General features: G+C 38.1%; 1 protein-coding gene across 7 annotated transcripts in view; it reads right to left on the reverse strand.

Annotated features, from left to right (window-relative positions):
• The window catches only part of TRIM66 (tripartite motif containing 66), a 51,794-nt gene that overhangs the window by 33,512 nt on the left and 4,275 nt on the right, over window positions 1-14,007 (reverse strand). For 6 of the 7 annotated variants that reach the window (XM_055814336.1, XM_055814339.1, XM_055814338.1 and 3 more), the window contains 2 exons: window positions 6,412-6,515; window positions 1,852-1,999 (listed from right to left, as the gene is read on the reverse strand). The exons of the other annotated variant lie outside the window; for it this stretch is intronic. In XM_055814336.1, the coding sequence (XP_055670311.1) occupies window positions 1,852-1,999; window positions 6,412-6,515 (252 nt within the window). The remainder of the gene's footprint in view (window positions 1-1,851; window positions 2,000-6,411; window positions 6,516-14,007) is intronic. 7 annotated transcript variants of the gene reach the window in all.

The raw sequence follows: 14,007 nt of genomic DNA on the forward strand, positions 1-14,007 counted from the left end.
GAGTGTGTGTGGGTCTACTTCATTTCAGACCCAGGGAATCTTACAGTCTTGAGATGACAAAAGGAATTTTGTCCCTTGTAAAGCAAATGGCAAAAGACAGAACAGTTCAAAGGTGCAAGATCAATGGGGTAGAGAGGGTCTTAATGGTTACAAGGGCCTACAAAGAAGGTGGCTGTTTTTCAGAAGCACCACATACAAGCTGAAGGCAGCTACCAAATCTGAAAGCAGAGGATACTTTAATTCCAGAAAAGGAAAAAAAAACCCCAAAACCGGCCCAAGTTCTAGTATATCCTAGTATTTGCTTCCTTTGAAATATCCTGAGGGGATAGCAATGTCCTAATTAATTAATTTAACAATAATAATAATATTAATGATAACGAAGATATTATTATTATTATTATTAATGATAATAATAATAATAAAGCACAGACTACACTTCCAATAATTTTTTAGATTAACTACCCTATATATACACTACCAACCTCCTTTTTTTTTTTTTTTTTTTTTTTTTTTTTTGTTGTCGCACAAGATTTAGGACTAAAAAGAGAAAGATTTTAGTTTATGTGTTTGCATCTTTCTATTTATACAGCACACACAAAACCACAACTAAACCACAGGTATATTTTCTTACCATTATTTGTCAACAATATGAGCTGGTAACCTTACTTAAAGTGATACTGAATTATAAACAGTTGGAGCCTCAAAACCACAATCCTTATCTTGCCATCAACTCAGGAAGACAAACATATTGTCCATCCAATCAGGGCATTTGAGGGGGGCCTGGGGGAACTTCAGTTTATATTATTCTCTAGAAAAGACCCAGAAAACATTTAAATGTCATCTGTGCTTTTTTATTATTACTATACTTACAGATATTTTTTCTTATTTACACTGTATTTGGCAATGGTATATCATGTCTCAAGAGCCTCAAACTCCAATATGAACACCCAGGACTTCAAAAATCTCCATCTATGCCAAGCCTAAAGTATACAAGCAAAACCCTAAAGCCAAATAAAAAATCGTAATATAAAAAGCATAATCTGTGGGCTACACCTATGTTTATTCCTTGTTCTGTCCTTCATCTTCCTTATGAAGAATGATAGTGCAGTGCAAACTCTCCAGCACAAACAATGTCATATGTGAGCAAGATGTAAACATAAATTATTGCACAAAATTGCAAAACTCTTACTTTAAGTCACAAATTGCTTACATTAAACTTACATAAATTTAGGTTAACATACTCCTCAGCAGATTTCTAGCATATAAGAAAAGAAAATAATGAACAGTAATAGGAGATGATAATTTTTTCTGTGGATCATCATTGTATAGGGATGAGACATTTGCCAGCAGACTTATTTGTGCTTGCTGATGGCAGTATAGAGGTCACACTCAGGAGCCATGTTTTTCACTCCAGGCTTAGAAAAGGAACATCCTATAGCGATCATAGCCTTTTGCTATCTGTGACTCCCTCCCACACCCTGCCCATAAGCACAGGAATTGCTTTATAGTAGTATCCTGGAGGAAATGACCCAAAAGAGGACAGAAATACTGAAAGGGCAAGGCCTGTTGCTGCTGTAGCCTACCAAATCCTAGCCCACCACTCCTCAGACTGAAAAGGCATGTCTCTGTGAAACACAAATATCCGAAATTTTTCAAATACTGCGGAATACCAATTGTAGCAATAGCCCTAAAGTTATAGAAAAATCACGTAATCTCGCATTGACACATGCATGTCCTTCTGAGTCACACACACAGAGTATGGTGCCTGTGGCACAGAGCCTGCAACTGCTCCTTTTTCAACTGAATAACTGATATGAGAAGAAACAAAATTTCAAAGTGCATCTTCAGTACCTGTGCAGCCCTTCAGGGATGCAGACAGGAAGCGGTCTCCAGATTCCTTGCCATGCCTGTGTTCCTCTGTACATGAGCTGCACAACCACTTATTGCAGCTTGTACAGAGACTGTGAGCAGATCTCTTTTCTTTACACGTGGAGCAGCTCTAAGAACAAAAAGTGAAATTACAAAAAAGGATAACAAATCAGCCGTACAAACTGTTATCTTTAATAGACTATGATTCAGATTGGTAAGGTTAATATTTTTCTTCCTCAGACTAATGCAATTCAAGTGATTTTAAGAGTCTGGTTATTGTTGTAAAAGGGAACAATAAAATTAAAATCTGAAACTCTTCAATCAAATTGGTTGTCTTTTTGTGCTCTAGCACTATCAAGCATAATTATGACATGATGCAAGAACTATTCAGCAAAATTCTGATGTCCATGTTACATATGAAGTCAGAAGAAATTATCATAATTTCTTGTTATTTTGTGAAATGAAAAAGCCATGAAACTATAAAATAAGGCTTGTCTGAATTCAGTTAAGCAGTGTTAGGTTAAAAGTTACTTCTGAAAATGAGTAGTGTGCTTTGTAATCCCTTTCTGTTAGTGTTGCACTACTTACTGATGGCTTTAATACATCAAATGACTGTACGCCTTACTTTTATATGCTTATATATGTATAGATATTTAGATAGGTAGATACAGATATTTTCCACCTCAGAAAAGATAGTCTAGGTTGTCAAGTAAATACGTGAAATGTTACAGTCAAACATAACCCATCAAAAAGTTTTTTAATCTAACTACCAATTCCTTTCTAATCACATTATACAGAAGCATTTCACCATATAATATCAGTGTCTTTCATTAATTTCTCTTACTAATTATTAACAAACTAAAAAATCTATAGACTAGAATCCACTTCTGCTTTCACGTATATAAACACAAACTGGAGCTACTTCAGCAGAGGTACTCTAAGTCTACATTGCATTATTCAAAATTAGAGCTTACTCTGTTTGCTTTAGCATTGTATGAACCACTCTGATACAGTGTAACTGTCAGAAAAATACATAAAACATGCCAAAGGTAAGGCAATTTAGAAAACAATGTGGGGACAACATACTATTAATGAAAAACTTAGTTCCAGTTCTCTAAAGAGCTAACCAGAAATGAGCTCAATTTTATCTTGGTATCACATGTGGTAAGCTGGAAACGTAAGACATGGAAACATGAGAACAACTGGAAACCTTAATTAACTATCATCTTGATTGATTCAACAATTTAGGAAATGCCCTTTGTTACATAGGCCATGCTGTCTGGAAGCGTCACTAAAGGGGAAATTAATAAAGCAGCACGTAAATGAAATGGGTAATTTGATCTTTGGTATCCAGAGTGAACTCAAGAGTTATTTCAAGATAGCTATAATGATAATTCTTCTAAAAAGGATTTGCACTGGGCATAAAGTACCTTGTTTGAAAACTCCTAATATTAATGTCTTTGACTTCCCATAGCCACAAATAGGTACTAATGGACAGAATGAACAGAGTGATGTCATTTTACCATCATCAAAGCATAAAAGCTTTGCCCCCAGTTTATCAAACTCAAACATTTCCTACAAGGTTACAATGTATCTACTGTACTTATGCATAGTTCCTGAATACTGCTACTACTCAGGGGGCTACTCAAGCAATTAAAAATAGATGGCAAAATTACTTCCTATGGTGTCCTTTCTGTTGGGCATCAGCTTATCTTCAATTCAGTTCAGTGACAACTGCATGCCAACTATTCTGATGGGAAACAGGGAGAGAAGGATACAGCAGTATGCACTCAGCACATACGCCCTGATGCAAGCCCCATGAACTGAACAGAAGAGTTTCTCTTTGCAGTGTCTCAGGGAATAGAAAGCCTGAAGGAAGAACAGTCACAGCTCTTTGCTGGTCACCTTAGTTTTAAGTCATGGCTTCAACATTAAGTAGAACATCTATATCTGCCTAAATTCTGAAACACAAGTGAGTCAAGTTCTGATTCACTTCAGCACAAGAAGAAAAAATTTTTTGTTCTGCTGAAATTAATTTCAATTTTACCATTCCCTTCAGTGGGGCTGGAATTTCACAACAGGTCTCTTATCAGCTCGTTAAAGAGTTTCTAAGTATTCCCAATCTTTTTCAAAGAGATTGGGCAATTCTTGACAATAAGACAACAAAGCAAAGTTTTAAATGTGTTTGATCATCTAGGCAGGGAAGTATTTGTGTAAGCCATCCTGCTATTTTAGCCATTTGCTTATCAACAATGTTTTCCAAAAGGTAATATAATAATTTACACCAAAAAGCCTAATATAATTTGCGCAACCAAAATGCAAGGGTATTTATTCTGGGAAGCAAAACTTGTTATACAAAAAGAAGTGTCTAATTTAAAATGTACCCATGAAGGGCCAGCTTAGGGAACAGGTCAAAAGTTAAGGGAAGCTCTGCTTTCTCTGCAGTAACCAAAACTGCTTAACCACAAGTTTACCTGCAACTGTTCCGCTGTCAGTCTGACAAACTTACATTGACACTCTACTGTGTTAACATTACTTGTAAGTTGCAGAGCACAAAGTGTGCCCAGAGTTCCATTATTTATGATGTGGAAATGGGCTTTTGGGCAAGAGATGCTGAACTGCATATTTTTGAAACTCCTGCTGATAGTATACAGCGCATTCTATCATTTAGGCCTCACTGTCTCACACACTAAGAAACATCTTGCTTCCACTTTGATACAAGCCTTGCCAGATTCCCATTTGAACATATTAGGTAAATTAAGAAAATGGTGGAAGTTCAGCTGTGCCTCAGTTGGATGAGCTTGTGCTTCTCCTTTTGATATTACTGACGGTGAAACTGTCTTTAGGTTTTTTGGGGAGTGGTAGTTAAAAGACAGTGAGCAAGTTTCACTGATACGTGACTTGACTGTTAATAAAAAGGAAGCAAGCCAAAAACTATGAGGAAGGTTCACAAGTCCCTCTAGGGTACTCTTAAACTCCAGTGAGAAATCTGCTTTACTGAACTGCTCTTAGGACTCCTAAGGGATTACAGAAAAGAAAAATCTTCTTTTAAAGGTTTGAAAAAATAAGCTAGTGCTTTTGAAGACATTAGATACCCTCACTTGATTTCCTTTCTACACAAATCTCATTGAAAGGTAAATTATGTGAGTCATGGTAATTAAGAAATCCCAGTATAATAAGTGCATTCTAAACATTCAGCAATATCTTATGAATTTTCTTCTTCTCTTTGAACAGTGTGTGCGAATAGACCTCCTTCTGTTTTAGGTAAAGTTATGTTGCACTCTTCAAGCGCCTTATACCTTGTCAACACACTTGCATTATTTTTTTAATTTCCCCAGAACACTCCATGGATTAGATTAAACATTCTTTTCTTTTTAACAATGGAGAAAATGAAACACAGAAATGACTGACAGGGAGTGGTGCATCCTCTCTACACTTTTTTGCAACAATGTCACTGGACACTTGCACAGTTTAAAGCAGTCTCAAGCCTTCTGCATGGGACAGAACCAACCTACAAATTGTTGCTGCCCCTACAGGAGTAAAAAGGAGTGGAAAGTTCTATCTTCTGTCCTACATTATGGAAAAAGTGTTCCCTTCTACCCAAAGGCCCTGAAATTGCATATCCAACGTGGCTATCCAGACTACTTAGGAAGCAAAAGTGCAAAAGAGACTGAGGTCCAGGAGCTGGTTCAGAACGTGAGGTCCAATATCCCTCATTCTTTGTTACTCTTCACTTGCTTTGGATCACACTTTGGATAAAGCCATCAGCAGGTTACAGAACAGTTTTGACAACTTTTCACCTGGTTGAACTCCCAGCTACAGGTAATACTACCACATTCTGAAATCAATCTTATTCATGCAAATAAAATAATACTGTTTTGTAACAGAGGGGGCAGAAATGCACCCCTTTCTCTGTCCCTCTTGTGACCCAAAGTAGTAAAAATTGAAAAACTATGAGAATAGTCTGGCCTGTTAACTGGGTATTTAACGGAAGTTAAATCCATTTATATACAGTGTCAATAGAAGGCCAAGGTAATAATCCTACGCCTTCCAATTACCCTTTGCATCCATTCCCCAATGGAAAACTGAAATATGATGTGACCTTTTTTATCGTTAAAACAGACAATCAGAAAATTATAATTGCCCACAAGATCTAATGGGTAACCTTGGCATAACCAATCGGCCAATAGTCTGCTTCTGTTTACTTTGTGTTGAGAGCAGAAAAGGAACAATGAAGAATCCAAGAGATTCTTTCTCATATCTTCCTAATATATTGTCACAGATTCAGTCCTACACCATTAGTATTGTGATTTTTTAATCGAGACTATTTTAAGTATATAGAGTCAAACTCATTCTCCAAATAAAGTTTAAAAAGTACTATGAAGGCAGTATGTCCATCTCTAGGAGAGAAATAATTACAGTGCTGCATAAGCAAACCGTAAGAGAGACTGTTGTTCAACATGAAATGTGCTCTGTTTTCAGTGTTCATCTGCTAGCGTTTCAACAATTCACAAGGCACCCAGCTCACTGGTTTTCACTTACCTTTGCCATAGCTGAATTACCAGTGGGAAAGTCCTTGAGAAAGAAATTTTCAACTACATCCCTTGCAAAGCAGGTCTGTTTGCACACTGGGCAGGAAAGGATACCTGAATTTAAAAAAAAATCCAACCCACAAATCAAACAATGCACACCAGCCATGTGAACAAGGAAATTGTATAAACCACACTTCAGTATTGCTAGCATTTTTACATCACACAGACATACTTAGTTCCAGGAAACAGGCATTCTTCAAGGCCTAAGTTTGTGGCTAGATCTAGTTCAACACACAGGAAAGAAAAACAAAGCAACAAAATCCCTAGTAATACACTATAGTTTAGTTGACTTATTTCAGTATTTATCAAGGATATCTGCATGTCCAAATTCCCACAAAATTACTAGGGCTTACAGCTCTGATAAAACCTGAGCTGCACTTAAACTGTATTCCCCTCGTTACAGAACTACTTGTGATTTCTGATACTTGCTAGTTCTAGACCAGCTTTACATTACCAGAGGTGTATCAAAGCATAAAACACACGTTGTCTAATACTAGTTTTACAGTGCAGCATGCTATCCAAGTGAAATGAAAGAGGAGTAACGTGCTGCTAGCAGAAGCAACAAGTCAGAATAAAGGTAAAGGACAAAAAAAATGTTTCATAAATAAAACTCAGAATTGCAAGTCATCTATTACAACAAATCCAAAGGTGGCAAAACATGATCACCCCTAAAGCAAAGCAAAGCAAAACGAGCAGCAAAACCTGATTCTGCCTTCATTAGCTACTGAGTGCAACTGGGATGAATCTTAGTGTATGCCTGGGCTGAGAACCAACAGTTCAAGAAGGTGTCCATAACTGTATACATGCATTTTTGCACCTCTGCTAGCAGTTTCATTCCCAGACTTCTTGAATTAGAACTTACATTTTTCTAGAAGGTCTAGTGTTTCTGGTTTGTTTCTTTTTAAAGGAGTGTGCATGTTTCTGACCACATTTCTGTAAACTACTGTAGATACGAATTCAGTCCTTCAGAGATGCTGGTGGTGTGTCAGTCTTTTTTTGCCATATCTCATCAAGCCTTTTTTTTGTATCTTTTTCCATTCTGTTAAGAATAGAATTTCAGTGCTATGCTCACCTTGCCAAATGATCTGTTTATGATAACTAACAGCAGTATTCTCCAAGACTAAATGATGCAGAGTCACTTAAAGCAAGATTTTAAAAGCAGGATTAATGACAGCTTTCTACTGGACTGACAATGTTCAATGCACTCTTTTCCTTAATGAAAACTATTTTTTAATAAGGAGAGTGGCCTGTAGAGTAATTATACCTTAAGATGTCAATTACTCTTCACATTAGACAGTTATCGGAGACTCTCATGTTTTCCAGGTGTTAGTATTACCTGCTCTTGGGAATGGCTCCTGCAGTCCCTGGCCAGGTGCACAATTCTAACCCTGAATATCTCACATTTTCAGAACTGGGTTGCTGTTCAGCATCACTTTACACTGACAGACACACAAACCCCAAACCCTTCCTACATTACCACTTCTGACAACGGCACTACACAGTCAGATGTCTGAATACGTTCACTTTCATTCATAAATGTTTTGAAGAAGCTTTGACTTCTGTTACATCTCCTTTGAAGAGGACATCTTACTAAGAACTGCTTCCATGAGGTTCAAGTCTTTTTTAGCCCAAATCTTGTTATAAAAGCAAAAGTATATTGTTTACTATCTCCCAAGGTTGCATTTACAACAGAACTGTGATTTGATGGCCCAAGTGGCAGACTATGGTCTACCTCAGCCTTGTTTAACTGTGCATGTCATGTAACACTGTGTGTTCATGTAGATGGGAGAAGGAACAGGTAGTATCCACAGGTGCCTGTGCTACTCAGCTACAAGTCACCCCAAGGGAAAGGGCAACTCAAGCAGTTGTCAACGCTTTGCTCATCTTCTAGGCTTGCAAACTGAGCCTTGTTTAAGTGCATTCTGGTGGCAGGAGTTACAAGGAAGCTAAAAATTCATCTGATAAAGATGACTGTGATGGCAGAAAGTTGAAGAAGCCTTTTAAACTCTTCCTGTACTTTGCATCCTTAATATAAGGAGCACAGCTGAAAAGGTCTCTTATTTACGCACCATATTTGTAGCTGATCACCTTTATATGTTACACCCTAGGACAACAGAATGCTTTCATATCAGTCACATTAAAACGCCTCCATGCTTTCCAAATTACAGTACTGTGTGTCTTTTGGACGCCTGTTAACAGCTTGGTTCTCTAGAGAAATGTAAAAACAGTAGGAGCACTGCAGTACCTAAGACTTACTTTCTTAGACAGACAGTGCCCCCCTACTCCTTGTTAATGGTGCGTACTACAAGCACCAGTGAATTGTACTGCTTATTCCTAGAAACTGAAACAATTTTCAAGTTTCCCTGTGAGTACGTGACAAAGTGACACAAGTTATAACAGCAGCAGAAATAAAAAGACAGATACATTTTGATTGATAAGCTAGGAAGCAAAGTACCTAGTTTGCAAACAGCTTCTCAGATAAGTCTCAGAGGACATGCTCTGATTCACAGTGCAGTCAGTAGGAAACCATCTACTGACTTTGCAGGGAATCACCTCTAGCCCTCTGAGATTTTGAACCAGTTTCTTACTCCCATAACAGCATTGCCCAAGCAGCACCAGTTCTCGACCTGGCTAATACAGAGAGGAAAACCTCCGTACTGAGACTACATAATATGCTGCAAATTGACCAAAGGGGAAATTATCAACGGGTTAATTTCTGAAGTAAGAAATGTGTGCCACTCTGTTATTTCTATCAACAGGCCATATGAGTGAGTACACAGCCTTACACAAAACATTTCTGGGAACAGCTGTTTACTCAGAAACAAAAGCAGTGCTCAGGACTTTGCCGTAGCAGGGACAACCTCCATCTACACACCATATAAGGTAAAAAAAAGTTAATATTGAAGTTACTATTTTATTACATTCCAACACTATTCAGTTAGTGCAGAATGTTAAATCAAATTATACCAATTGAATGATATTCAATGGAATGCTCATGGCCTCAGGTGCATTCATGTGAACTTAAAATTCTACTAATTTGCTACAAACCAGTGAAGTACAAAATACACTGTATAAAGAATGCATTCATTTGACAATGGGCAAGACCATCTTTTTAATATTTTAAAATGTATTTAAAGAAAACTTCAACAATTTTCACCCTAAGAAAACATACATCATGCATGGATTTCAGTTCTGCACAAAAGCCTCCTTATATATACTGAGAAATGCAGTGGTATTAAGAAATATGGAACAGTCATGGTTTTAGAGGTAGATGACACTACTCCTGATATTTTTCTTCCCAGGTTTTAGATCCAAGTTACGCTACTGAATTCATTGCTGTTCCAGAGATACACATGGACTGAGTCGCATGCACACACAGGTCAGAACGTCGTATTAGACTCACTACCACAGACCATCAAGTACAGCTTTGATTGTGTAAACATCAAAGTGTACCTTAAACATCCAAGTAACTGTGATTTATAATGATTTCGAATCTAACACTCCCTTGAGATGAATGTAAGACATGTATAGCCCTAAGCTTAATAACAAAATCAGAACAAAGAGCATAACAGTTAACAGAAAAAATAATGGGGACAGCATGGCAATACTGTATTGGAAATAATCCCCTACTCCAGGAGGACTAATCAGTAAGCACCTTCTCACCTGTCCTAATACTGAATTCTATATTTAAGACTTCATTAAAAGCACAGGAGGGATTCCCTGAATGTGGTAGTTTTGGAGATGATACTCATTCAGCTAATTGGGTTTCTTATTTGATTCCTTTTCCATGTAATAAAAACCTGTGCTCCCTGTAAATACCCAACTTTTTTCAATATAAATTCCCAAAAGAATCTAATGATAGCTTGACACAATAAATACAATACAGAACCGTTTGTGAAGCAATTACCCTGAAATTAAGCAAACCTTACATACATATTTACAAATAGCCACAAGCAGCAGCTACTTTAACAACACAAAGGGAGTGCACTACGCTGTGCTCATGCTCAGAGCACAAATCACCAGTACGGTACAATTTCCTAGAAACCACTTACCTGTCCTCTGGATAAACAGTCACTTAGGGGGCTACACACAAAGTCACTTGTGTCGGGGAGCAGGTGGTTATTAAGCAGAACTGCACACACAGTGCACTCCCTGGAATCAGGCTTTGCCGTACTGCAGATTGAAGATGCTGCACTTTTTATGGACTGTCTGGGGCTGCTTCCCCTTCTTCAGCCAGAAATGCTGACAAATCAGTCGAGCAGAATGATGTACCAGGCCACTAGAAGGTGCATATTTTTTTTCTTCCTGCCTTCTTACTTGCCCTTGCCTCTCAGATTCATTCAGGCCTCTGTTAACTTGCCTTGGTTGTATTTTTCCTGAAGCGGTGGAATAAAAATCCTGTCATGAGAACAAATAGCAGCATCATACTTCCCTTCTTGCCTGGGTCTTCTCTCCACTCAGACTGACCTGGAGCAAGGGTGCAGAACTGAAGTGCCTTTCCAGGTCCTGGTAACAGCAGGTCTTACACCACCATTCGCTCCCACAGTACATCTTGCAGACCGCTCTCTAAGTATTTTTCTTGCCTTCCCACCTTACCACTCTAAACAACATTGTTAATTTGTTTGAAGAGCTTGTACTTTGCAGACAGCTCATTTAAATATACCATTATTACAGCACCGTGGGTGAAGGGGAGAGTATTCAGAAGCCCTAGAGACTCACTGTTTGTACGTATGAGAATGATGCAATATCTGGATCTAAATAGCAATTCAACATGGAATTACAGGACTCAAACAACAGCTAACGTACTAAGAGATCAGGAGCCAAATTCAGCTATGGTGCAATCATGATGCCAAATGAAGTCCACTATTGTTATCAAAACTTCTAGAAGTAGCAAAAAGCTATGGGCATGCTCTTTTTTTTTAAAGGAAATTACACTGGTAGGAAGGAGGTAAGAACATTTGCATAAGTCATTATTTATGACATCACATTTCACTGCTGAAGAGATGACCCTGAATTTAGAAAGGCTAGCAAGGATCCTAACATTGGAATGAAGCCCTGTTTCACTGTGATATGCAGAACAAAACCCTATTTCAGAATTATATGCAGGATAAACCACATATAAGATATTCTCAGTGTATTTGAGTTAGCAGTTAGTACTGAACAATCACTGAAGACCAGATTGTAATGAACAGACTCCCAAGTTTCATCACATGAGGGATGTGGAGGAATAGTCCTACACCTACATCCTTCCGGGGCTCCACTACTCAGCTATCACCCATAGAAGGCTAATGCACCTGACACCACCACAAAAGCCACCAGCACTAAAAAGCAACACACGTACAGACATCCCTGTGTGTGTTGTGTTTATACACACACCTCTGAGCCCTGAAAAGCTTCAGCAGCAGCAGTTTCTTCTGCTGAACTGGTTTGCAGCCCTTTTTCATATGCCACATATTTATTTCCACTCTCACACTCCCATCAGCAATAGTAACTAGACAGTTGGTTGAGGAAAATGGAAATTCAAGGACAGTGGATCCAGTAATCAGACACAGTTACCCAGTCTGGACACTCCAACTCCATACCTGGGATATCCAAAATCAGCTTTCAGGAAAACAACATGGTTCTGCCATATACTGTTGGAGCCCTAGTTCCCCACAGACCAGACCTTGCGCATCCCATGGCACTCTTATTCCTATTAATTAAAGTTGCCACACTGTATCAAACCCTGGGAATAGTAAGCAGACATCAAGGCAGTGACCCTCATCCAGAGTGTTCCTTCTAGAAGCACAAATAAAGAAAGAACCAAAATTTCTGAGTGCTCTCAAGTACTTGATATTGTAGTACTCCAATTTGTAAGTGACAGAGCTGTGGATAATTTGCAGCAATCATCTCTGAAAGTGAGAACCATAACCTCTACACCAGGTATGGAAACTGAGTACAAAGACTTTTTGAACATCAAAAGCAGCAGCTGTTTCAAGGTCTTCCAGTCTGCTCAGGTTTAAATAGAAAGAACCCTCAAGCTGGTTGTCTCAGAAACAAATCAATGCAGATAATTAACCTATTATTATCATGAGAATTGATTAGCATAAAGAAACAAACAGTAGAGCTATGATACACAACACATTTGTACTTGCTGTCCACATGTTGCACCTATTCCTCTGCTCTTTTTCCTCCAACAACCATCAGAATAATTATTCTCAGAGAGCATTAGCTACAGCTCAAGCTGCAGGCATAATTTACACTTCCTTGGAGACCCAATTATAGGTTATAGGAAACAGTTCTGAAGATAACCTCCCACTCTACAGCTTCTTATTTATATAACTAAACCCCCCTTTGTTTCACTTCCCTTTTGGATTTGGCAGCTGAACGACAGAGTAAGAAGGGCTGAACAACTTTAAATACATTTTAAGATGTCTAAATATACACGTTATGAACAGTTTCCCTCTTTAGAACTACCTTTCTGCTTCCTTTTTTAGAAATAAAACATGTATTTGGTGTGAAGTGGATCTAATTAAACCAAATAGGTATTCTCCTTCAGAATTAATAGATGTGATGCAGTGCATCACTTGCCTTGTATGATTGCATCGAAACAAGGTTATTCAGGTCCTGGAAATAGACAAGCTGTAAAACCAAAGTGGCCAAACTGCACTCCACTGTAAGCCTAAATAGAGTTTAAAGAACTCTGTAGATGTGCTTTTTGTTAGTTAGTTATTTTTAACATACATACTTAGTACAAGATAAGGCACTGTGTTTTATATTGACAGCCGGAACCAGTACACCACACTTCTTACACCAAAACATCAAATTGAAGATAAGCCCAGAGCCAAAGGAGTCCTACAGCTCAATCTTTTTCTTTAAATAAACCTCCTTGAAGATATCTCTGAACACACTAAATGCAAGCATGACCAATGCTTGGCTGAGTTTTGGATGTGCCTCGCTAACAAGCATTCACAATTAGGGATCCATGTATATAGCACCTACCTTACAAGTGAAAGAAAACTGTGTACTTTCAGATAGAAATAATAAAATGCAGCAAGTGGACATCTGTCAATAGCTTAAGTCACATTTGTTCCCTTTAACAGTCAGCAATAACTCAGCAATTGGTGCAGATAAGACAAGCAATGTTTAGCATCATGCCATCAGAAGACTTCATAAATTTATCCTGGCTGACCTATGGTGCTTGCAGTTTCAGCCATTGACTTAAATAAGAGACACAGATGTTTTGGTTTTGCTGCTCTTCTTGCTCATATGTTAACTGAGTCTCTGCACCTGGTGTTTCACTTCATTTACTGGGTCATCACCATTCATTATTTCTTTTCTCTAATCTCGCTTTTTGTCATAGAAGTTCCCTATCTACAAGAGAATGAGGAAGTAAATGGAGAAACTACAAGTATACAGAAATATACCAGTACTTGCTCCAATTTGCTATAGACAAATAATTCCTAATGCACTCAGGAGCTTGGAGAAATATCTGATATTTTAACAGCTCATGAGAACCTCCAGCACTTCATCCAAGATCACCAAGTGGTATAAATTAACTTTTCCA

Source organism: Falco peregrinus, chromosome 9 (genome assembly GCF_023634155.1).
Source record: "Falco peregrinus isolate bFalPer1 chromosome 9, bFalPer1.pri, whole genome shotgun sequence".
NCBI classification, from domain to species: domain Eukaryota; kingdom Metazoa; phylum Chordata; class Aves; order Falconiformes; family Falconidae; genus Falco; species Falco peregrinus.